Source organism: Populus trichocarpa, chromosome 1 (assembly GCF_000002775.5).
Source record: "Populus trichocarpa isolate Nisqually-1 chromosome 1, P.trichocarpa_v4.1, whole genome shotgun sequence".
In the NCBI taxonomy this organism is placed as follows: domain Eukaryota; kingdom Viridiplantae; phylum Streptophyta; class Magnoliopsida; order Malpighiales; family Salicaceae; genus Populus; species Populus trichocarpa.
In genome coordinates this window covers 23,555,400-23,580,829 of record NC_037285.2, presented here as the reverse complement: position 1 = coordinate 23,580,829, position 25,430 = coordinate 23,555,400, and the positions used below count along the sequence as shown (strand labels likewise).

Sequence of the window (25,430 nt, the reverse complement as noted above, 5' to 3'; positions counted from 1 at the left end):
TTCCCTCGGTATATACCGACGGAATTACCGTGGGAAAAAAATTTAAAACATAGCAAAAAAAAAAAGATGACGTGTCATTTTTACCAACGGAATTACCGACGGAAATACCGACGGAATTTTCCGTCGGTAAATTCCCTTGGTAATTCCGTCGGTAAACTGTGAACACTGTTCATCATCTCAATTACAAAGGGAATCACTGACGGAATTTTCCGTCGGTATTTTCCAGAGAGTGTTATTTGGCGGTTTTCTGAAAAAATTCAATTAATTTAAAATTTTCATTTAAATATTACAGACGGAATCACCGACGGATTGAAAAACCGTCGGTAATTGTTGGCGGTTTCTGAAAAATTTTTATGAAATTGAAAATTTAAATTAAATATTACCGATGGAATTACCAACGGAATAATTAAAAAATATTAATATTCAATTATCCGTCGGTAAATCCGTCGGTAACGCGCCCCAATAAAAAGCATGAATCCCCTTATTTCACAAGAGACAGACTCATTTCTTCTTCTTGTTCTTCTACTTCTTCTTCTTCTTCTTCTTCTTCTTCTTCGCTATATGTAAAAAACATCAATATATATTTCTTTCTCTTCTTTTCTCTCCTCATCTCCTTCTCTTTTCCTTCATGCTTGGGTATGTCTTCTTCTTCTTTCTTCTTTTATCCTCTTAGTTTTTTTTTAATTAATATGCTTAACGAAATATTTTTTTCTCTCCTTAGCTTCACTTGCAACTACATTAAGGTAAGATTTTTTTTCTTCTTTTTTCATGATTTTTTTCACTATATTTGTTTTTTATTTTATTTTTAATTGTTTTTGTTCTTAATAATTGTATAAATGTTGTTGTGAGATTTTTTCTTCATATGAGATCAATTTTTAGTTAATTTATTTATAGGATTTTTAAATTTTTAGCAATTGCATCTTTATTTTTTTCATATGAATTTTTTAGTTGAATTTATTTTTTCATTTTATTTATTTGTTGCAAATTTGTTTGAGTTGATTTTCTTATTCTTTTTCCAAGCATTTTGAGTATATATTATACAGTGTTAATTTATGCTAATTTAATTATTTTATAATTTTATAAAATGAATTTTTTTAAATGTTTTTAAATAATTACCGATGGAATTACCGACGGCAATTCCATCGGTAAATCCGTTGGTAATAAAAAAATATTATTACCGAGGGATATACCGACGAAATGAAGCGGATAAATTTATTTTTTTATTACCAACAGATTTACCGACGAAAAAATAATTACCGACGAAAGATTCACCGACGGAGCATTTCCGTCTGTGATTCCGTCGGAAAATTAATTACCGACGGAATATGTGTCTTACGCCGACGGAAAAATTCCGTCGGTAAAACTGTTAAATCTTGTAGTGTAGTGGCCACAATAGATCAAGAGAGGGCAATTGCCCCTTTAATCTCTTTTTTTTTAAAGTATCTTTTTATATTAAAATATTAATATTATAGCTTTACAGGGTTAATTTTTTTTATTAGCTACTAATTAATCCAAACTCTTTTTCTTTTTTCATTATTGTCCATGTCTTTCTCTCTTCTACAAAATTTTTCTTCAAACCTCTTATATTTAAGGAAAATTTCCTTCATTTTTTCTATTTGTTTCATTATCTAATTTATTTCCTTCATTTTTTCTATTTGTTTCATTATCTAATTTTAGTTTTATTTCTTTATAATTAGTTATTGAAAATGTTGGGGTTTATAATAATTTATGGGTTTGTTGAATTAATACGTGTATGGGTAATATTATATGTTAATAGATATGAATTGAAATGAGTTTTGATGAATTGATAAGTATTTTGCTATGAATTTCATATGAAAAATGATGATGATGAATTTACTAGTGATTAAAAATAAAATACAAGACAATTCAAAAAATTATCATAATATATAAATTAAAAATAAAACATTTAATATTTATGTTTAATCCATTTGTATAAAACAATAAGTTAGCAAGAACAACATCAATTTGTGACAATCTTTTTAAGCTATGATTTTAGATGTTATGTACTATATGTCAACATAGAATTGTTGCCAAGAACTTTCCTAGTCTTTAGAAGATTTAGAAATAGATAAATGAAAGTTTATTGTATATATTGAGAAAGATATTTTTAATGAGATTAAAAATAAAAATTAAAAATAAAATCATTATAAAGCAGTTTAAAATATAAAATCTCGAAGAGAACAATTATAAAGTTTTTTTATTTTAAAAGTATTCTTAAATTAATTTTACTTGACTTGAGTTGGTACATATATTTCAAATTAATTTCTTTATATAACACATGTTTGTATAGCATATAATATCAAATATTTGCTAGTAATTTGCTCTCTTATTTAAAAAATCTTGGCTCCACCACTGCGAGGAAGGTCATGTTTGATGAAGCAACTTCCTAGTGGCCAATAGAAAAGGTGAAGGTGTGTTAGAGAATAATATAAATCATATTTGAAACTTTACCTAACAGTTTAAGCTATTGGGTTGAATTGGTTTTTTGATATGGTATCAGAGCCTTGATGACCAAGTGATCACGAGTTCAAATCTCATCATCTCCATTTATTTGATAAAAATCAAGCATAATGTGGTGTGAACATGTGCAAGTTTCAAGCTCAAATGGCTTTCACTTGAAGGGGTGTGTTAGAAAATAATATAAATCATATCTTAAAATATGTAACAAATACCTTGAAAAATGGAGGAGTCTACAACATTTGATGATCAAGAAAATCCTATAATGCGAGCAAGCCCCTGGAAAACTAGTGTTCATCAAATATCTTCGAAAGAAGAGTAACCAAGATAGCAAAAGTTTAAGAACAAGGTACACATCAGTCATAAGTGAAAAGGTCAAGGAGACAACGGAAACTAAATCCAAAATATGCTAACATAACATTAGCTTTGAAAGCTTAGGTTATAGAGCCTATGACTTAAGAAGAAGTATCACAGAGTAGTGAATGAAAGAAAGAAATGGATGAGGAGATCCATGCTCTAATGGAAAATCGGACATGAGACTTAGTGTCGAAGCCTATATAGACGTGAAGCACATATCTTATAAATGGGTTACAAGGTGAAGACATGTCCAGATGGATCGATCAAAATATATAAGGCAAGTTCGGTAGCTCGAGGGTTCTTGCAGTATGGATTAGATTATGATGAAATATTCAGTTTAGTAGCAAAAATAACTATTGTGAGAATATTAATTGCATTAACAGCTAAAAATCCGTAGAAGCTATGGTAAATGGATGTAAATAATGCATTCCTGCAATTTCACGGAAGGCTCTAGATAGTCAATCGAATATGGTGGGCAATGGGTAGCGCTTCTTGGTCTAACACGTGGAGAAGCAATTTAATTGTGCAATAATAGGAGTCTACGCCGGAACCACAGTACATGAGAGGCGTGAACTGTGGGATTATCTTCTTATCTTACAAGCTGCATTTGCACACCTATGTTCATTGTTGGGGACTTCAATGAAACTTTGCATCAATATGAAAGGAATAGTGGGTTTTCGAATGCAATTGGGTCTGCAGATTTCAAACGTTTCATCTCAAGCTCTAACCTTTTGGAGTATTCCCTCAGTGGCCACCGATACACACGATTTCATGCCACCTCAATGAGTAGAATTGATAGAGCCTTTGCCACTCCAGACTGCCATTTAAAATTCTCAGGCCTTCTTCTCATGAGTCGTTTGCCACGAGGGTTGTCTGACCACTGTCCAATTATTTTAGGACAGCAATGCCAAACGTGGGGATGGGAGCCATTTCGTTTTCTAAGTTGCTGGGTATCCCAACCTCTATTCATGGAGAAACTTTGACATGTTGGTTTTTTATTTAATTTTATAGGGTTTAAAAGGTAAAATTAAAATATCAAAGATATTTTAATAAAAAAATTAATTTATCAACTTTTATATGAAAATTAGATACTACAATATATTTTTGTTATTTTATTCTTATCTTCAAGATAAAGTTAATTATTCGTTTTCAAATTTGATTGTTAATCAAATTCAAACTTAATGAGAGGCTATTATCAGAAACCCTTAAAGAGAGAAACATAAAAAAGAAAGAGAAGAGGTAGCGGCGAACCCTATACTAGCCACCATATAGGCTTTCATCCGGTGTTGCAGGAGAGGCCTTCGTCTCCTCTTTCCCTCCAGTCCAGCAGGAACTTCTTCTCTGCGCCACAGCAACAGCATCATCCCTATCCCTCAAGGTTGGCTCCCCTTTATGAGAAATACGGCAGTAAAGCTAGTTCATGTTGACAACAGCAGGACTCCATCCTCAGCCATCAATAGCGTTGCCTCCAACTGTGAGCTCCATCCCCAATGTTGGTTGCAGTCAAGATTAGCAACAACGTCATCAACAACTCCAGCAACCGGGATAAATTAAATGCAAGCCAATAGCAACATCAGAGGGGACCCACTAAAACAATCTTTAAATTTATTGATGAAATTTTCCGTCGGTATTTGCACTACTATTCCGTTGGTAATTAATTTACCAACAAAATCACCGACGGAAATGCTCCGTCAGTAATTTTTTGTTTGTCGGTAAGTCCGTTGGTAATAAAAAAATATTATTACCGATGGATTTACTGATGGAAAAAACAAGCAAAAAAATTTTTACCCACTTCATTCCGTCGGTAATTCCCTCGGAAAAATACTGTATATAATTCCGTCGGTAATTATTTAAAAATATTTTTTAAAAATTTATTTTACAAAACTATAAAATAATTAAATTAATATTAATCAAAACTCTATAATACTCAAAATGCTTGGAAAAAAAGAAGAAAATCAACTCAAACAAATTTGCAACAAATAAACAACACAAACAAATAAATTCAACTAAAAAAATTCATATGAATTTTTTTTTAAAAATCCTATAAATAAATCAACTGAAAATTGATCTCATATGAAAAAAGAAATCCTACAATAATATTCAAACAATTATTACGAACAAAAACAATTAAAAATAAAATAAAAAACAAATATTGTGAAAAAAACACGAAAAAAGAAGAAATTGTTTTTTACCTTAATGTAGTTGCAAGTGAAGATAATAAGAGAGAAACAAAATTCATAAAGTATACCAATTAAAAAAAAATCCGTCTGGTAATATTTAATTTAAGCTAGATTTTTTAGAAAACCGTCATATAACACCGATAACTTTTCAATCCGTCGGTGATTTTGTCTGTAAAGAATAATATTTAACAGTGCAATTGGGAAGTGAATAGTTCTAGAGCTCTCCTGTAAAATACCACCGATGGAAGTTTCCGTCGATGATTCCCTTTGTAATTGACATGATGAATAGTGTTTACAGTTTACCAACGATTTTACCAACAAAATTTACCGACGAGATTTATTCCATTGGTAATTCCGTTAGTAAAAATAACACGTCATCATTTTTTTTTCTTTGTTTTAATTTTTTTCCCCACTGTTATTCCCTCAAAATTTTTGTTTGTATTTATCAATTTTCTAGTAGTTACTGTCTTTCCTTTCCTCCTCGCCTAAAACAACAGCCATCAGCATCAGCTACACCCTTGCATTTCCAACAGCAGCCTTCTCTTCTCAGTAGTGGCAACACGAATTTCAGTGACTTGAGCAGCAACCACCGTGAGCAACAACAGTTGTTTCTCTTCAGCCACGGTTGTAGACATCCGTACGTCCTCAGCACAAGCATAAAAAGAACCAGTAGAGAGAGAAGGAAAACGGACGAGCACAGTACAGACAAGGAGAGCACAGAAAGAAGACCAAGGGAAGAACGAAAGGAAAACAGAGGAGAAGAAGATGGTTTCAGTAGGCCAGCCCTCCATCATCGTCATCTTCATCTTCAAGTGCCGCAACAGTTTGGAAGATCTCCTCCGTGACAACACCCCAACTTCATCATGAGCAGCATGTTGGATTGACAATCGTGAGCAGCGCCCAACCGTCTCCCTTGACTTCGGCTCCAGCAGCAGCACGCCCAAGTAAGTTTCCTTCCTTGCTTGCTAAAATAATTAACTGGTTACTGTTGCATGCATGCGTGAACCATTCACACATGCATGCAACAGTGGCCAGCCGGGTCACTGGTTTGGACCAGTGACCCGACCCCTTTTTAAGTTTTGAGACCAGGCTACATAAATAACAAAAAAAATGATAAAAAAGAAAAAAAATAGTTTCTGTTTCTTTTAATGCAGAATTTTGTGAATTTATTTACTGGTGTTAGAGTCAAGAATACCGTATTTTTTGGGTTACGCAATATTTACCAACACCAAAGTTGAAAATATTCACAGGCGAATATTCATTGACGTCAGAGTCAGGAATATCATAGGAAGACCATAAGAACAGAACAAAAACAAACCTTTAGCAATTTAAAACAAAACCAGTAATGCGGCTTACCTTAAGTAGAACGCTTAAGACGTAATAATATATTTCCTTTCGCGTAACTAGTCCCGTACCAAAAAATCTTTGTTGACTAATTAAAGTTCATAGTGATCATAATATTAGGTGACGACTTCTTAAACTAGACCATTTTCCCCAAAAGAACAAGATGTTAGATATCTGTTCTTTTTTTTTTCATTAGAAAATATTTTTGATCGATCACCGTGATGTTCAGGTATGACATTAAGTTTGATGGGAGAGTTCAATTAGTTAAAAAGATGGCATTTATGGCTACAAAACTCAGAATTTAGAACAACCAAGAGTTCGACAATCAAGACTTAAAACTGCTACATCTTCAGCATGAAATCCAGACCATTGAGAACATAACAGAGGATATACAACTTAACAATGATGAAATTTCTGAGCTACAAACATTACGATCCAAGCAGTGGGATGCAAGTGTGTGGAATCAATCTGGCATAAAAAATCACGATAGACCTGGTGTGCAAGCTTAGGGGTAAAAACACAAAATTCTTCCACTTGACAGCTAAGACTCGAAAAGGCAGAAACTTTATTAATCAAATCAGATATAATGATAAACTACATACCTCTCCAGCAGACATTAAGGAGGCGACAACGTCATCCTTCTCAAGTCTGTTCACTAATGACACTACTGATAGAGCTACAATGAGACCACTTGGGTTCACTAAACTCTTCACATAACAAGTTCAACAACTAGAATAAGAGGTAACTATCGAAGAGGTCAAGCAAGCAATTTGGAGTTGTGATGGGACCAAAGCTTTAGGACCTGACGGGTTTACGTTCACCTTCTACAAGATAGCATGGCATCTGATAGGGATGATATTTTTTACATTGTACATGAATTTTTCAGGCTTGGAAAATTTCTAAAGGGGGTTAATGTCTCTCATGTAGCTTTGGTCCCAAAGACTAAACTGCCTACTAAGTTTTCAGAGTATAGGCCGATAAGTTTAGTGCATGACTTGTACAAAATTATTGAAAAATTGTTATCCAACAGATTGAGACAGGTTATGCCTAGCATTATTAGTGCTAACCAGACAACTTTCATCTCTGGTAGGTTTTAGATGGTTTCATGATGGAAAATGGAGTTGTACTCAGTGTTAAGAAAAGTGGGCAGCATGGTTTTGTTATGAAAGTGGACTTTCTTAAGGCTTTTGAATAAGTTGTTTGGGAGAGTTGAGAAGAAGTAGGAGGCTTAACCTATTAGTTATCCAATCATTTTCTATTTATATGTGTAGGGCAATTTATAATAGTAAAGGTAGAGATTACAACACTAGAATAGTGCCCATAATATTTCTTATATACACACACACACACACACACACACATTCTATAATATGGAGTATCTAGAGGAAATGATGTCGTATATGGGCTTTGAGCAGAGGTTGATTTCTCTAATCCATGAATGCATTATGGGATTTAAGTTATCAATTCTTATTAATGGTTCACCAAGCATGGAGTTTGGAGTCCACCGTGGTCTACGTCAAGGCAACCCACTATCGCCTTTTCTTTTTGACATAGCTGTGGAAGGGTTATCAGTTCTGTTCAAGAGAGCTTCAAATTATGGCTTGTGTAAAAGAATTAATTGTGGAAATGGCATGCATTTGAGTCATTTGCAATATGTAGATGATACCTTAGTGTTTAGTCCTAACGACTTCCATTCGATATCAACCGCTAAAAGGAATTTGAGGTGGTTTGAGTTCGCTTCAGGTCTGAAAGTCAACTTCCATAAAAATTCACTGGTTGGAATCAATTTAGATGATGAATATACGACAGGAATGAAAAATGCAATATATTGCAAATGGGACTTTACTTGGGAGCAAATCCGAAATAACTCTCCACTTAGAAACCTATAATAAATAGCATTCATACAAGACTATGCCTGTTGAAAGGATGCTTATTAAGTATGGCAAGAAGAATGTGTCTTATTAAAATAGTGTTATCCACCCTCCCCTTATATCACATGTCTTTGTTTCTTATGCCAAAGAGAGTTGCTAAGGTCATTACTTCAATTAAGAGGAGATTCTTATGGTGTGGGGATTCAAAAGATCAGAAAATTTATAAAGTTGCATGGCAGATAGTGGTCAGGGGAAAGAATAGAGAAGGTTTAGACATTGGTTCACTAGAAGGCAAGAACAAGGCGTTGCTATTTAAATGGCTATGAAGGCTACGAGATAATAATCTAGGAGGCTGGCAAGAGCTTATCAGTAAAAAGTATCAAGCTTCCTTCACTAATGGCCTATCAACTCTTCATCCACCTCTTTCAGAAACATGGCAATCCATAAATTCTCTCAACAGCACAAACTCTGTACATGGAGAGGCTTTGAAGAACAATTGTTGGTATCGGGTTGGTAATGGCAGACACATCCATTTCTAGACAGACAAATGGTTATGTGGTGGGATGTTAAAAGATCTTTATCCATGCCTATTTTCCTTGTCCACAACATCTTCATCATGCTTGCTGGATATGAGGGAGTACATCTCAGCTCAGTGGCAGTGGAGGTCACACTTTGAAAACAGTGAAGGATTGTATCCTCAATGAAGAGAAGAGGAGGAAAGGGACAAGCATTTCCGAGTCTCATGCACTTGTTACAGAAAGTCGAGGGAGAAGTCAAAGCAGGTTCTCTCATGACAAGCAAGATAGAGAATTCAGCAATAGAAAAGGCAAATGGAAGCCAAGAGGAAGATCTCAATCAAGAAAGGGTTTCAAGTGTTATTATTGTGACAAGCCTGGACATATGCAAAAAGATTGCAGAAAGTATAAAAGAGATAAAAAGGGTAGAGATGAAGACAAGAATGAAGACAATGGTACAGCTGCAGTTGTATCTGATGGTGATGTTGCCATTGTGTGTGATGATGGCTGTGTTAATCTTGCATGTCAAGATACCACCTGGGTTGCAGATTCAGCAACTTCTTACCATGTTACACCCCGACGTGATTTTTACACATCCTACACTGCTGGTGACTTTGGTCAAGTTAGGATGGGAAATCAAGGGATGGCTAGTGTTGTGGGCATTGGAGATATTTGGTTGGAAACCAATACTGGGTGCAAGTTGCTACTCAAAGATGTTAGGCATGTGCCTGATATGCGCCTACATTTAATCTCTACAGGTACTCTTGATGAAGAAGGCTATCATAGTTACTTTGGAGATGGTAAATGGAAGCTCTCCAGAAATTCCCTAATTGTTGCTAAAGGGAAGAAGATGGGTCTCTACATGTCACAAGCCAAGGTGATCAAAGGGGAGGTGAATGCAATTGAAGATTGCTCTACTGATCTATGGCATAAGCGGCTTGGACATTTGAGTGAGAAAGGCCTTGGCATCCTTGCCAAGAAGAACTACCTTCCATTGAAAGGTATGAACTTGAACACATGTACTCATTGTTTAGTTGGTAAACAACATAGAGTTGCATTTCAAAGATCACCTTCACATAGAAGGTCACATGTTCTTGATTTAGTTCATACTGATGTTTGCTCTATGATTGATAAGTCTCTTGGAGGTGCATTGTACTTTGTTAGTTTTATTGATGATCACTCCAGGAAGATTTGGGCCACTTGTTTGAAATCCAAAGATCAGGTGCTTGATGTCTTTAAGGATTTCCATGCCAGAGTTGAAAGAGAAACTGGTAGAAAGCTTAAATGTGTTCGAGCAGACAATGGTGGTGAATACAGAGGTCCTTTTGATAAGTACTGCAGGGAACAGGGTATCAAGTTGGAGAAGACAGTTCCTAAGACTCCACAGCAGAATGGAGTGGCTGAGAGAATGAACAGAACCATTGTTGAAAGAATTAGATGTATACTCTCTCATGCAAAGCTGCCTAAGTCCTTTTGGGGTGAGGCAATGAAGACTGCAGTTGCCATGATCAACCTTTCTCCATCAGTTCCTCTTGAGTTTAATGTTCCAGATAGAGTTTGGAAAGGAAAGGATGTTTCCTATGCACACTTGAGAGTGTTTGGATGCAGAGCATTTGTACATGTTCCAAGGGATGAAAGGTCCAAGCTTGACAGCAAGACAAAGCAGTGTATTTTCTTGGGATCTGAAGATGATGAGTTTGGCTATAGGTTGTGGGATCCAAAGGAGAAGAAAATTGTGAGAAGCAGAGATGTTATCTTCTTTGAAGATCAAACCATTGAAGACTTTGAACTGAAGGAGAAAACAGAGTCTACTACTTTTATTCCATCTAATTCAAATCCAAGACCTACTCCACAGTTACCTTTGATGCTTGCTAATCATGGGGGAGATTTGCAAAATGATGATAATGGTGGTTTTCTTATTGAGCCATTAGTTGGTGATCATGAATCAACTAATGATGATATTGATGTTATTCCTGAGCAGGTTATACAGGAAGCTCCAGATGAGCCACAATTAAGGAGGTCAACCAGACCTCGCCAACCTTCCACCAAATATTCTCCTCATGAGTATGTGCAAGTTACTGATGGGGGAGAGCCAGAATGCTTTGATGAAGCCATGTCACATGAGAAGAAAAGTGAGTGGTTGTAAGCAATGCAAGAAGAGATGAAATCCTTGCATGAAAACCATACTTTTGAGTTAGTGAAGCTTCCTAAAGGTAAGAGAGCACTCAAGAACAAATGGGTGTTCAGGTTGAAAATTGATAAACATTGCTCACAACCAAGGTACAAGGCAAGATTGGTTGTGAAAGGCTTCGGTCAGAAGAAGGGTATTGATTTTGAAGAAATCTTTTCACCAGTGGTCAAGATGTCTTCAATCCGAGTTGTGCTTGGCTTAGCTGCTAGTTTGAATCTTGAAGTTGAGCAACTTGATGTGAAAACTGCCTTTCTCCATGGTGATTTAGATGAAGAGATCTACATGGAACAGCCTGAAGGGTTTGAAGCAAAAGGTAAATAGCAGCTAGTTTGCAAGTTGAAAAAGAGCCTATATGGGTTAAAGCAAGCTCCAAGGTAGTGGTATAAGAAGTTTGATTCTTTTATGGTGGATCATGGTTATGACAGGACCACTTCTGATCATTGTGTATTTATGAAAAGGTTTCCAGATGGAAACTTTATTATTCTCCTATTGTATGTGGATGATATGTTGATTGTTGGCCATGATGCTAAGAAGATTCAGATTTTGAAGGAAGAGTTAAGCAAGTCTTTTGCAATGAAAGACTTAGGACCGACAAAACAGATTCTTGGCATGAAGATCACACGTGACAGGAAGAAGGAGAAACTTTGGCTATCTCAGGAGAGATATGTTCCAAAGGTACTTGAGAGATTCAACATGAGCAATCCAAACCGGTTTGTTCTCCACTTGCAAGCCACTTTAAACTAAGTTCTAAGCAGTGTCCTTCAAGTGATGAAGAAAGAGATGAGATGAAAAAGGTTCCTTATGCATCCGTAGTTGGTAGCTTGATGTATGTCATGGTTTGCACAAGGCCGGATATAGCTCATGCAGTTGGTGTGGTCAGTCGGTTCCTCTCCAATCCTGGTAAAGAACACTGGTCAGCAGTGAAATGGATACTCAGGTATCTCAAAGGTACTTCTAGTTTCAGCTTATGTTTTGGTAATGATAAACCTGTGTTGGATGGATACACAGATGCAGATATGGCTGGTGATGTTGATTCTAGAAAGTCCACATCAGGATACTTGATGAAGTTTGCAGGGGGAGCAGTCTCATGGCAATCAAGGTTGCAAAAATGTGTGGCATTATCCACTACAGAGGCTGAATATATTGCTTTTACTGAAGGGGGCAAAGAGTTGTTATGGATGAAGAAGTTCCTACATGAACTTGGCCTAGTTCAAGAGAACTTTGTGTTGCACTGTGATAGTCAAAGTGCAATCCATCTCAGTAAGCATCCTACTTTTCACTCTCGATCAAAGCACATTGAGGTTAGATATCAATGGATTCGAGATGCTATGGAGATGAAGTCATTTGTTGTTGAGAAGATCCATACTGATAACAACGTGTCAGACATGATGACCAAACCTCTACCGAGAGAGAAGTTTGAGTTTTGCAGAAGGGAGGCAGGCTTGTCAGAGCCTCCTAAATTGAAGCTTACATGTTGATCGCCAGTATGGCGAATTCCTCACATGGTGCGTGAGGGGGAGATTTGTTGTGTGGTCCCGCACCATGTGATGGGGGGACCACCACATTAATTAAGGAGGCAGCTGGCTGCCTCTTTGGTTTAAATTAAAATGAAACTACCACTGTAGAGGTAGTAGCAAAATTTGAACAAGAGAGCAGAGAAAAACCGAGAGAAAGAAAGAAGAGGAGGCAGCAGAGCAGTCTGTCTTCTTTCTTTTATTTCCAGTTCGTTCACCGTTGGATCGGGCTGAGATTTGGACAGCAGCTTCTAGACACGTTACTCTTCATTCTGAACGGTTGGATTGAATATTGGTGGTGTGAAAGCTGATCGTTTTGACAGAAAACGGGGCTGTCAGTGTTGTGAGCTTTTCTCTAACATTACTCTCTTTAATCTTGTTGTAATCCGAGAATAAGTTGTTCTTGATGATATATTTGTTGTAGCCCTTAGTTGAATCTGAGGAAGAACAATTGTGAACCCATTATTTGTGATAGTGGAAGTTTTTAGGTGGACTCCGGTCCCGTGGTTTTTCCCGTATCGGGTTTTCCACGTAAAAATCTTGGTGTTGATTTGTGTGATTGTTGCATTATATTTATTCATTGTTTGATTCTGTTTTTACTGCACAGAGAGGGAAAAAGGATTGGGACTTGTAAATTGTGAATTGTATTCCGCTGAATTGATCCGGTTAGTTGTCCCTAGTTTTCCCAACACATGATAATCATCTTTTCCTCCATTGCTACCACACGTGGAGACTGTGGCAACAATTTCATAATTGGTTTGGCATTTCTAGGTGCATGCTGAATAGAATAGATCAAATCATCAGCCAATGGCGAGACATGGCAAAAGGCAAGTTTCAGCGAAGTGCCTTAATGATGCTATCGTATGGCATTTTATGGGGTATTTGGATTGCAAGGAACAAGCTCATATTTAAGGATAAGATGCCAGATTAGAATGCACAGTTTCAACTCATTCTCCACCATCTTACACTTTGGTTAAAGGCTTGGAACATTAACTTTACATACACAAAAAATGATTTAATTAGAGGCGCTGACAACATTTTATCATGAACTAATAAGTAAAGTGTTATTGGTTTAGGAGCTTGTCAATACTTCTTTTTGTACATCTCTTAATATTTTGAATTCTAGTTTACGATAGCCTTAACGGTAAATTGATTCCATCAATAATATCTCTATTATATATATATATATATATATATATAGAGCAGCCGCAAGGGTTTCAAAGGAAAATTTATCCTGAACAAGTATGCAAGCTAAAGAAAGCCCTGTGTGGGTTAAAACAAGCTAAAATGACGTGGTATGGTAAGAGTTTCTAATACAAAATGGCTACTCAATGGCTTCATCAGATTCAAACTTGTCTGTTAAAAATCAAGGAGGAGAAATAGCAGTAATAATGGTCTATATAGATGATCTCATTGTTACTAGAGACGATACCAAGGAAATCGGTCAAATAAGAGAAAATTCAGCAGCCCGTTTTCAAATGAAGGAGCTTGGAGAGCTTAAACATTTCCTTGGACTTGAAGTTGAGTGAACAAAGTCATTTATTTCTAGCCAACATCAGTATACAAAAAGATTTACTATAAAGATATGGAATCCTCAATCGCAAGTCTGTCTCTACCCTGATAAAGGTTCAAGGAAAATTATGCACAACTAAGCAGGGGCGGAGCTAGGATTATTTGTTAGGGGGGGCCAAAATTAATATAACAATATATAATATTTGTTTTAATTTATTGTATATGAGTTGTAAAAAAAAACATGTATAATTTAATTTTATTCAAATAACTTACTACAAACATATAATGATCTTTATATAGGCTAAAAGGTTTGAAGCAATACAATTATGTATTGACGAATACTAGGTAGTCTTATCTACTTAATCTTGACACGATCAGATATTACATATGAAGTTGGAGTAGTTAGCCAGTTCATGTAAAATCCGCAGAAGCCTCATTCGGAAATTTTAAGTATATCTAGCAATTTAGGAAAAAAATATGAAATAAAATTACAGTCAAATGAGAATATTTTATTTCCTTGTTCTTCTTTGAAAAAACATACCTTCCTTTTGACCAATCTTCTGTTTTCATCTTTAAAGAAAATTTTATTTAATCTTCCTACAAGAAACTAAAATAAATAAAACGTGGAGGATTTGAATAATTAAAGAAACAAAATTCTAAAAATAAAATTGATAAATTGATATGTTATTAACTCAGTTCAAAGGGTCCATACATCCATTCCTATAAATTTATTAATCATCAAAGTAAAAATAAATGTTCTTTCAAATCAAGCAAATAAATTCGATATTCCTTAAAACTACGAGGAATCGATGAGACTATCAGTAAATTAATTAGACAAAGCTTTTTAATCAATTTCTTACTATCAAACAAATGTAATATTGAAAAGCAATTCTCATTCATTCGACAATAGCCTTAAGAGAAAAGGCTGTCAAATTTATACTAAACAATCCTTCAAAAGCTTGACAATTTAACTTAACTTATTCTTTCCAAATAATTTAAGATGAGAGTTGCAACAATCAAATTAATTCTTTTGCTTCTAACTTTAGTCCCCAACAACAATTATGAATTGAAAGAAACTAGAAATCATACATGTCATCTCAAAACAATTCAATTATCTTGAACATAAATCAATAACATAATTCTTAAAAAAAAAAATAAGTACTTGAGTCTGAAATAATTACAATGATAATGTTATTTCTCACAACTTGATAATGGAGAAGGTGTCTATTCCCCTTGAACCGAAATTGAGAATTAGTTGCTCATGGTCTTTGAAAATTCCAGCAGCGAAGATGAACTCTTTAAATTTTTTTTTGGCAAAGAACGCTTTTTTCCTCGTTGCTTTGTCACGTTGATCCTAAGAGGCAGCCTTCATGATAAAATATCAAGGCTAAAGACTAGGAGGTAAGAAGCTATAAAGAATATCTATCTGATCCCATCAGATTTTCTTTAAAAGATAGGACTCTCATCTTGTTAGTTTCTCATCAGATCAAGAGACAAAACTTGTCATCTAGCTTGCATCAGGATTTTCATCTTGAAAATAATTTTATCAGATCTGGAGTCCTTCATAAAAGTTGTATCCCTGGATGTGTAGATGAATTTGGGCTTTTGAATAGTCTGATTGCGATATCTAAAACTCAAGATATATCTATTTGAATATCTAATGTGAAAACAGAGAATTCTGCTACAAATAGGATTCTGGCTCGATTTTGCAGGTCTGATTAGATGTTCAAATAAGATCAGATTTCTTCCCATAATACCTTCCTGGAAAGCTGGATATGTGTAGTTCAACTTTGATTAAGCCACGTTCCTATTCTGTAACTCCAACATGGTGAAAAAGATGTCAGAAATACCAAGGTTCGAAACATAAAATGCAGAATTTTTTTATCTTTTAGCAATTAATTCACCAAGTCTTTTAGGCATGCCAAACTCATAAAATTACTTTCAATCAGCTCAAATAAGATTAAAACACATTAAAAGCATAATGTAAAAGAATTAAAAACATATATATATTTTGCATTTATCATCATTTTATCTTTGTAAAAGAAAAATAAATGAATTAATGCATTGATTTTATATATTGAAATTATGTATAATCCCAATGGATATCTACATGTTAAGTTTTTTTATATATATACCCTACCTATTATTCATCAAGTAAAAAATTCAGATATTCATACTTTATTCATTAGATTTCGAGTATATCTATATTGGTAACCATTGTTCTACTGTTATTTAATATTCAACAAAAAATAAAATAGTAATAGATATATTTGAAATATGTATACATGTAATAAATGATAAAATGAATAATATTATACATGTATGTGTGTGTGTGTGTGTGTGTGTTATATCAATATTGAGATATGTATATATTATATTGGATTAAAATATATATAAATGTTCTATACACACACACACACACACACACACACATATATCTCGAGAAAATCACCTAGTTTTAGGGATTAATGTTAATTGTTTTTTCTAAATCAATGAAATCTCCTATTTTTAAGAATTAATATCATATTTTTCAAAAATTGATGAAATTATTTATTTTAGGGACTAATGTCCAATTTTTCCTGAATCGATGAAATCATATATTTTTAAAGATTAATGCCAAATTTTTAAGGGATAATTTGGAAGAGTGTCGCATTCCTCACGGCTCCTCGGTTTCACATGCTGGAGCAGTGTTATTAAACCCGGCCTGACCTTGCCGGTTGACCCGGGACCCGGCCGACCCGGGAGTTGGACCGGTCCAAGTTTGTCAAAAGACCGGTCAGTGCAACGACCCGTTCAAACCTAGTGGGTCAACCCGTGACCTGGGCGACCCGGGTGAGAACCAGTGTTTTTTTTCTTCAAATGTGAGATTTGAAACCCATTGGTATATATACTTTGTGTTTCCAAGAAAACAATTATGTTTTTTCAATGTGGGATAAAAAACTTAAAATGATAACATAGTATCTTTTTAATGTGAGATTTGAAACCCATTAGTATATATACTCAATATTCACAAGAAAAAAACTATGTTTTTTCAATGTGGGATTTGAAACCCATTAGTATATATATTCTATGTTCCCAAGAAAAAAGTTATCTTTTTTCAATGTGGCATTTGAAACCCATTAGTATATATACTCAATATTCACAAGAAAAAAACTATGTTTTTTCAATGTGGGATTTGAAACCCATTAATATATATATTCTATGTTCCCAAGAAAAAAATTATCTTTTTTCAATGTGACATTTGAAACACATTAGTATATATACTCTATGTTCCCAAGAAAAAAGTTATCTTTTTTCAATGTGGGATTTGAAACTCATTAGTATATATACTCTATGTTCATAAGAAAAAAACTATGTTTTTTCAATGTGGGATAAGAAAATTTTTTGGTTTAAATACTTCAATTTAAAAACTTAACATAATATATTTTTAATGCAGAATAAATTTTTTTTAAAATATTCTTTTAAACTTCATTATTTACAATATGTATAACATATATTTACATGGATTTTTTCTTAATTTTTTCATATAAAATATTAAAACTTTAATTTTTTTAAATTTTTCCGGGTTGACCCCGGTCGACCTGGGTCGACCCATGAAACCTGGGACCCGGCCCCTTGGCCGGGTCAACCCCTGGGCCGGGTTTAATAACTATGTGCTAGAGGAGAACTCCCACTGTTGGCTGTTTACTAGTCTGGCCCTCTTCCTGCATTCAATTGCTTTCATTCAATTCCTCTAATAGGCTGTTTATTAGTCTGCTTTCTCATTAACTGGGATATGGGATATATAGTTTCAATTCCTCTAATAGGCTGTTTACTAGTCTGCTTTCTCATTAATTGGGATATTTAGTGCTTTCGTTAGTCAATTGGGTGTTGCTTTCATTTGACGTGAGAAGCAAGGCGTTCCTCTAATTGCCTGTTTACTATTCTGCTTTCTCATAAATTGAGATATCTAAGTTAGTCACTTGTGGTTCAAACCAAGGGCATTTGTATATTTCATTGGGTTTTTTTTATCAGGGTGTTTTATTTCCAAATTTATAATTTAATAAATATAAATAATATTAAAAAAATAGTTGATGAGTGCAGGTGAGTGTATGGGCGGTCTCCGCGCACTTCAGGTGGCGGGTGTAGGGTCATTCGTTGAACAAAGGCCGTTGTGGATGAGGCAACGTGTGTGGCAAATAGTTGTTCGGTTTGGTGCCGACAAGCTTTTCTTTTTCTTTTTCTTCGCACTCTCCCCTTGATTTTCGTGAGTGCCCCTTCAAAATTTCAAAGCACGCCTTCAATTTGTTATTCCTTCATATTAATTGGTCCCTGTTCTTTTGATTATTACTTGTTTTGTTTGGAATAATTTATAAAATTGAAATTCTTTGACAATTTCATTCCCTTTGGTTTTTTCATCTTCCAAATTTTGTCCCTGTTCTTTTAATTCTTATTTTTTTATTTGAGATCATTTTTTAATTTGAATTTTTTTTTAAAATATCATCCTCTAGAAGGTTTTTTTTTTGTTTTTTCTATAGGATTTTTCACTTATTTTGAAAAGGACTTGGGATATCTCGAGTATTTTTATTTGTTTTTTAATTTATTTTTTTTATAAATATTTTTTTCATTTAATATAATATAATATAATTTAATAAATATAAGCATGTGATGCTCATTTCATAATATTTTGAAATACAAAAAAAAATGTATTGGGTAGACATCATTTTATTGGCACGGATAATCATTTTATTAAATACAAAATTTATTCAAATAAATAAATTATTAAACACAACTAGGTACATGCTTCGTGTTGCGATATCAAATATTTTGGTTTATATTTATCTCTTAATTTTCCTAGTTTAGTCTTTATTTATCATTAACGGGTTTCTTTTATATTTATTAGCATAGATAATTCTTGATTTATTTAATAATATGTATGCGAAATAAATTTTGAATTGCCAATTTTTTATTAAAATAAATCACGAAAAACATTAGAAATAAATTTAGATAATTAATATTATGCACCGAATAATTTTTCTTAAATGCATTGTGGAGGTAACTTTTTATTTTAAAGGATATGATAAGGGTGATATTGATCTTTCTTATACTTAACTAGCACAATGTCTAAATCTCTAACCAATGTCTAAATCTCTAACCAATGTCTAAATCTCTAACCAATGTCTATTTTTAAATTCTAAATTTTTTAATTAATAGGTGGTGACTTTTTTTTCCTTTAATTTTGAAGAATCTCGCATTCATCACGGTGTGATAATTTTGAAGAGGGTCACATTCATCACGGCTCGTCTGCTGGACCAGAGTTACATTCAATATTCAATTTTTGGATGAGTGCAGGTCAGTGCATGGACGGTCTCTGCGCACTTTAGGTGATAGACCCAATTTTATAATTTAATTTTTTATAAATATAAATAAATTATAATTTTATAATTTGACATTCATTGTCAAATGTCATCGTGGATGAGACGGTGCGTGTGGAAGATGGTTGTTACCAGCAGAGTCAAGAATTTTTCCCGTCCTGGGTTATTAAATAAATATATAAATTTTTTTAAGATCAATTATTAACTTATGTACATGAATTTTTTAAGTTAACAGTAAAATTTTAATTGAAATACATTATCCAAAATATTAAAAAATAAATTTAAAAGTACATAAAATTGAAGTGAAAGTAAAAATAAACCTACTATTGAAGTTATATCCTTCGATGTTTTGTGGAATATAATTCATTTATAATCGAATCTGAATCGATATTGTAACAACCCCTTAACCAGGATAAAATAACAATCTCATATCAACTGGAAAAAAAATAATTAAATTTTTTTCCCTTTCTCAATTCCTCATTCCTTCACTTGATTCTTTCTAAGATTAGTGTTTTATAAGTCGGACTTTATAAGTGTACAAGGTTATTCTCTCACTTATTTTTTTTCCTTTGATTTTTCTTTTTATGTTTTCCCTTACGTTTCTCTCTTTCTCTCTCGTCTTTTCTTTTCTTTCTTTTTCTATTTTGCTTCTGCTCAGTCGGCAACATATAAAAAGAAGGAAGAGATGATTTGTTTTATTTTTAATGGCAAATAACTATTTTGCCCTTAATGAGTTGTTTTGCTTTTATTTGACGGTCCTTTTTTTTGTTAGCACTACCAAGCTCCGTTCATTTAATCAGATTTTAATCAGATTTTATTCAATATATTTGAAGATTCCTTGTAAAATTTCAGCTCAATTGGATGGTCGGATTGAAAATTACGCCCAATAACGTAAAACTGGTAAAATTGTGATTTTTCATCAAATTTCTGACTTTCTTCAAAAACTCTGAAATTTTAACTCAAGTTAAAGTATCATATTAGAAGGGTCCACACAAATTTTCAGAATTGTTTGATAACTTAATGGAGAATTATGATTTTAAGCATCAATTTGATCCTAGTTTAGTCTTTACTTATCATTAACGAGTTTCTTTAATATTTATTAGCACAAATAATTCTTGATAAATAGTTCTAGTTTAGTCTGTATGAGAAATAAATTTTGAATTGCCAATTTTTTATTAAAATAAATCACGAAAAGATTAGAAATAAATTTAGATAATTAATATTATGCATGGAATAATTTTTCTTAAATGCATTGTGGAGGTAACTTTTCATTTTAAAGGATATGATAAGGGTGATATTGATCTTTCTTAGACTTAACTAGCTCAATGTCTAAATCTCTAACCAATGTCTATTTTTAAATTCTAAAGTTTTTAATTAATAGGTGGTGAATTTTTTTTCTTTAATTTTGAAGACTCTCACATTCATCACGGCTCGTCTGCTGGACCAGAGTTGCATTCAATATTCAATTGGGTGTTGCTTTCATTTGACGTGAGAAGCAGGACGTTCCTCTGTTTACTAGTCTGCAAATTTTACACTATTTATTAAGTCTGCTCATTTCATAATATTTTTAAAATATAGAGTGTTTCTTGGTTACCTCAAATCTCTTGAAAGATACTGAAAAGGTCTTAATTCGACGCATCTCGGCAATGGAGAGTCGTATGCCCAATATTGCTATAATTACCTTCACCCTCGTCATCTTCCTCTATGGCAAGTAGTTTTACAATATTACATATACTAGATTCTTGCATGGAAAACTCTATTATGCATATTATTCACTTTGATTATTCTACATATATATTTTCTGTTTGCGTATGCAATATTAACTAGTTTTCATTATTCAATGGATTTCGTGAATCCAATAAATTTATCCAGGAGGGAGTTTCCAGATAAAAAAGAAAAAAGAAAAAAATATATTAAAAAAAAACATGGGTTATGTTATATTTTTAAAAGAAAAATAAGTGAATTAATACAAGATTTTAAATATTGAATTATGTTATCTTTGAATCGACCAAGATTTAATCATTGATATCAACAAAAATAAATCTTGCGCAGCTTGCACGCATGCAGGAGCTCAATCTGTGACTTTCGACTTCACAAACAACTGTCCATACACAGTCTGGCCAGGAACTCTAACGGCTGCTGGCGGTCCGTCTTTATCTTCAACTGGCTTCACATTGGCAACGGGTGCTTCATCTTCGCTGAGTGTCCCTGTCAATTGGTCTGGCCGCTTGTGGGCCAGAACGCAATGCTCTACAGATGCCTCGGGAAAGTTTGTTTGTGCTACTGCTGACTGTGGCTCTGGTGTCATAGAATGCAATGGAGCCGGTGCGATCCCACCAGCATCCTTGGCAGAATTTACTCTAAGCGGTGATGGTGGGAAAGATTATTACGATATAAGCCTTGTTGATGGCTTTAACCTCCCAATTTCGGTAACCCCGCAAGGAGGTTCTACTGGCTGCCCTTCTACAAGCTGTGCAGCTAACGTGAATGCTGTTTGTGATCCTAGTTTAGCAGTGAAAGGTTCAGATGGGACTGTGATTGCCTGCAAGAGTGCGTGTTTGGCATTTAACCAGCCGCAGTACTGCTGCACAGGAGACCATAATACAGCTGAAACATGTCCTCCTACCCAATATTCGATGACTTTCAAGCAGCAGTGTCCTCAAGCTTATAGTTATGCTTATGATGATAAATCGAGCACGTTTACTTGTCCTAGTGGAGGCAACTATTTGATTACCTTTTGTCCATGATCAAATGTATGTTGTGGTTCACAACTCTTTCTTTTTATGGAAAGAGTTGGAGGACAACACATTTAATAAATGTTTTTATGATAATTAATAAAGAAATGGAATAATAGATTTGGGATTGACATATCCCAAAGGATCGATTATCAATTTTCATGCTGTTGATATGGTAAAACTGTATGGTGTATGCCATTCATTATAAATTAAAGATATTTTCAGTTCATTGGTCAAGGTAGCAATCCTTCAACTTATATGTACTAACTACTAAGTAGACCTAGTGTCGAATTCAATCTCAAAACATTGTTATTACCTTTGTTTCCCGAGTTAACTTGTCATCAGGTGCTAATCTTTCTATGGAATTTAAATCTAAGCGTGTGGTGCTCATTTTATAAATAAATTTAGCTCATTTTATTTTAGTTATCATGATAATATAACCTGGGTTCACTTAAAAATTTACGAATATAAAATCCATTGAGAAACTAAGAATTCACTAAGCAATCAATACATGCACGAGGTGCTTGTTTTAAACTATAAAAAAAAAGTTTTAGTTTGCGAATATGGTTTGGGGATTGTGGATCAATAAAGTCAAGAGCCTGGGTTCAAGGTTGTCAAAAATATTTTTTGACACGACACGAAAAATATAAAATAAACTCAGATCGTAAAATCGTAAAATCATAAATAATTTTTTAACTAATTATATATTGATAATTTTAGTCAAGAAATTAAATTACATTAAAATCTAATAAAATGAGTCAACAATATTATAATCAATGAGCGATCTAAATAAAATGAGAGAGATAGATAGTATGAATCAATAAATTAATGACATGGAGAAATAAAAAGTCACAGAACAAAATTTTTCAATACAAGGGAATCACTGAAAGGTAGGAAGCACACATAAACCTAGTGACAACCTGGTTGTTCCTATCACAATAAGTCTTGATAGACCCCTTTTGGGTTGCAAGCTAATAAGTTTAAATTAGTAATTAACTAACATAAATTCAATAATAAAACAAATTCCTAAACAATGTCTAATGCGCTAGAAAAAATTCAAATTAAAAATAATTATTTAAAATTAAATAAATAAAATAGAATAATAAAAAAGTCTTCATGTTAAAATTCATCCATGTAACCTGAATCTTCTATTTTTTGCATATTCTTGGTAGATTTGAGTCCTGATTTCAAACATGTCATTCTCTCTTGTTTGGATGAATTCTTGGGCCTACGTATATAGTTGGAAAGTTTCAGATGTCTAGTTTCTATCCCAACTTTAATTGAAGCAAAATTCCACCGGTAGCTCTGGATATGTTCCAAACAGTACACGAAGGACTTGTTTGACATATTTGACAATATTAGTTTACTAACTTTGACCCTCTAAAATTATGTTTCCTAACTCTATTTGACCTAACAATTTACCACAATATATGTTTATGTATCTAATATTTTCCTGTAAAATATCAGTTTTATCCAATATACAGTTTGAAATATATGCTCAATCTCGCAAAACTAGTCAGCAGATATTTTAAGGCCAAATTTGAACCTGACTTGATTCATATCACAAATTTAGTAAACTCATAAAATCGGACTGAGTTTACCGATTTTACTGATTTTGCACAAGTCTGATTTTACTATTTTTGAGTTTTTAGTCCGATTTAGCACGTTAGATACATGTTGACTCATAACTCGCGATTTTAACAACCTGGCTTGGGTTATAAACACATCTAAATGAAGAAATCCCTCTAATAAGCCGACCAACCTCAAGTATCACCAATATCGAGCATTGTCTAAATAGTGCAAGGCTTCCTCACTACACTAAATATCTCTTGAAAATCAAACCCTTTTTTGTCGATAATAGCATTTGGCCACCAAACATGTTTTGTAGTGCTAAAAAGTCCCATCTTCCATATGTTTAATCTTGTATACTCATTTACATCGCATCACATTCATATTTAGATCAATTAGTAGAAGTACATGTTGACTTTGAAGAATGTTGAGAGGGTAACACATTATTTGGATCAAAGTAATTGAAAAATAGAAAGGATAACTCATGGAAAATACAATGTTGAATGTGGCACGGATGTGGTATCATTGCGATCATCCTCCTAGATCAGGACTTTGGTGTGGTGTGGAAAGAACATGGACTTCTTGTCCTTTATAAATAAAAAATGCTTGGAGTTGCTATCTTGTATTTTGATCACTGAAAACACTAACTAGTCTTCAGAGTCTAGACAAGGGGACAAGTTGTATATAGGATGGACATTATCACCCTTAGTAATCATACCTAAGATAAGCTTTATTGTTTATTTTTCTGATTATTACTAAGGCACTGTTTTCTTTATCTAATCATTGATTTGTCTATTAGTTAAAGAAGGTCTACCCTAGTACAGAGAACCATGGCTTTATGGGTCAAGTCTAGCCATTCTAGAGCCAAAACATATTTTTGCATTTGTTCCTTTTAATATCGAGAATACATTTTAGATATAAGCTCATAATTCATTGTATTAAAATAAACAAATTAATTTTTTTAGTATTTTTAAAACTTAGGCCAAATCCCTGTGGATTTAATAAACTTGTTTTTAAATATGAAAAGGTAAAAAATGACGTGGAAAACCAAAAATATAGTTGCAAATTGGCTCTTCAAAACTTGAAAAATAATTAAAATTAGACTAAGATATGTTTGACGAAACAAAAAAAAATTAAGAAAAGAAAATAAAGGCCATGAAAAATATGTTTGGTCATATTTACCACACATGTCCTTAGTGAAAAAGAAAACTTAAAATTTGTCATATGAGTGTTTGTGCCTTGAAGACCCATGAAAGCTTTTTTTTTTTTTTTTTCTTTAATATTCTTAAACCCGTGATAAACCGATTTCTATATATATCAACCTACTTAACTTTAGAAAAGAGAAATATAGCTGTACTAGCATTAACGAAAAGCCATGGGACAGTAAAAAGAAATGAACCAGAAACCCTTGCACATACCGATTCTTCTTCAACCAAAAATCATTTTATTTACGGCTTGGCCAATAATTATGCACAGCTAGAGGACTGGATCTTTTGAACATAAAAATCATGCACGATAGTCATTGGAGATTTCTGTACGTAAAGCAAGGTAACCATCATCTCATGTACGTAAAGGAAACATACATCCGAAGCCCAAGCATGGTATGGAAAAACTCCCTGACAGTCCTATGCATTTTTATTTTCTGAAGACAAAAAAAAAAAAAGGAAAACCTATGACCCCAATAGTTGTCAACATCTTTTTCCACCTTCTCATACCGTTCTTGAACTTTAACCTTGGGTAAGAGCATTCTTAATTAACTAGGCAAGGTCTTAACATGACCTTAGGACATGCAATCAAGTTTTCAAGACCA

At 33.6% G+C, this 25,430-nt stretch overlaps 1 protein-coding gene across 4 annotated transcripts in view; it reads left to right on the top strand.

Annotated features, from left to right (window-relative positions):
• Nucleotides 1-22,207, top strand: part of LOC18094937 (thaumatin-like protein 1) — a 70,340-nt gene extending 48,133 nt beyond the window's left edge. The window contains exons 1-2 of one of the 4 annotated variants that reach the window (XM_052447077.1): nucleotides 20,854-21,023; nucleotides 21,369-22,207. In XM_052447077.1, coding sequence (XP_052303037.1) covers nucleotides 20,963-21,023; nucleotides 21,369-22,063 — 756 coding nt within the window. In that variant the 5' untranslated portion in view covers nucleotides 20,854-20,962 and the 3' untranslated portion in view covers nucleotides 22,064-22,207. Of the gene's footprint in view, nucleotides 1-20,853; nucleotides 21,024-21,368 lie in introns of those variants that run through there. The other 3 variants (XM_024602733.2, XM_052447083.1, XM_052447080.1) reach the window with 3 other exon arrangements.
• Nucleotides 22,208-25,430: the final 3,223 nt, after the last annotated feature.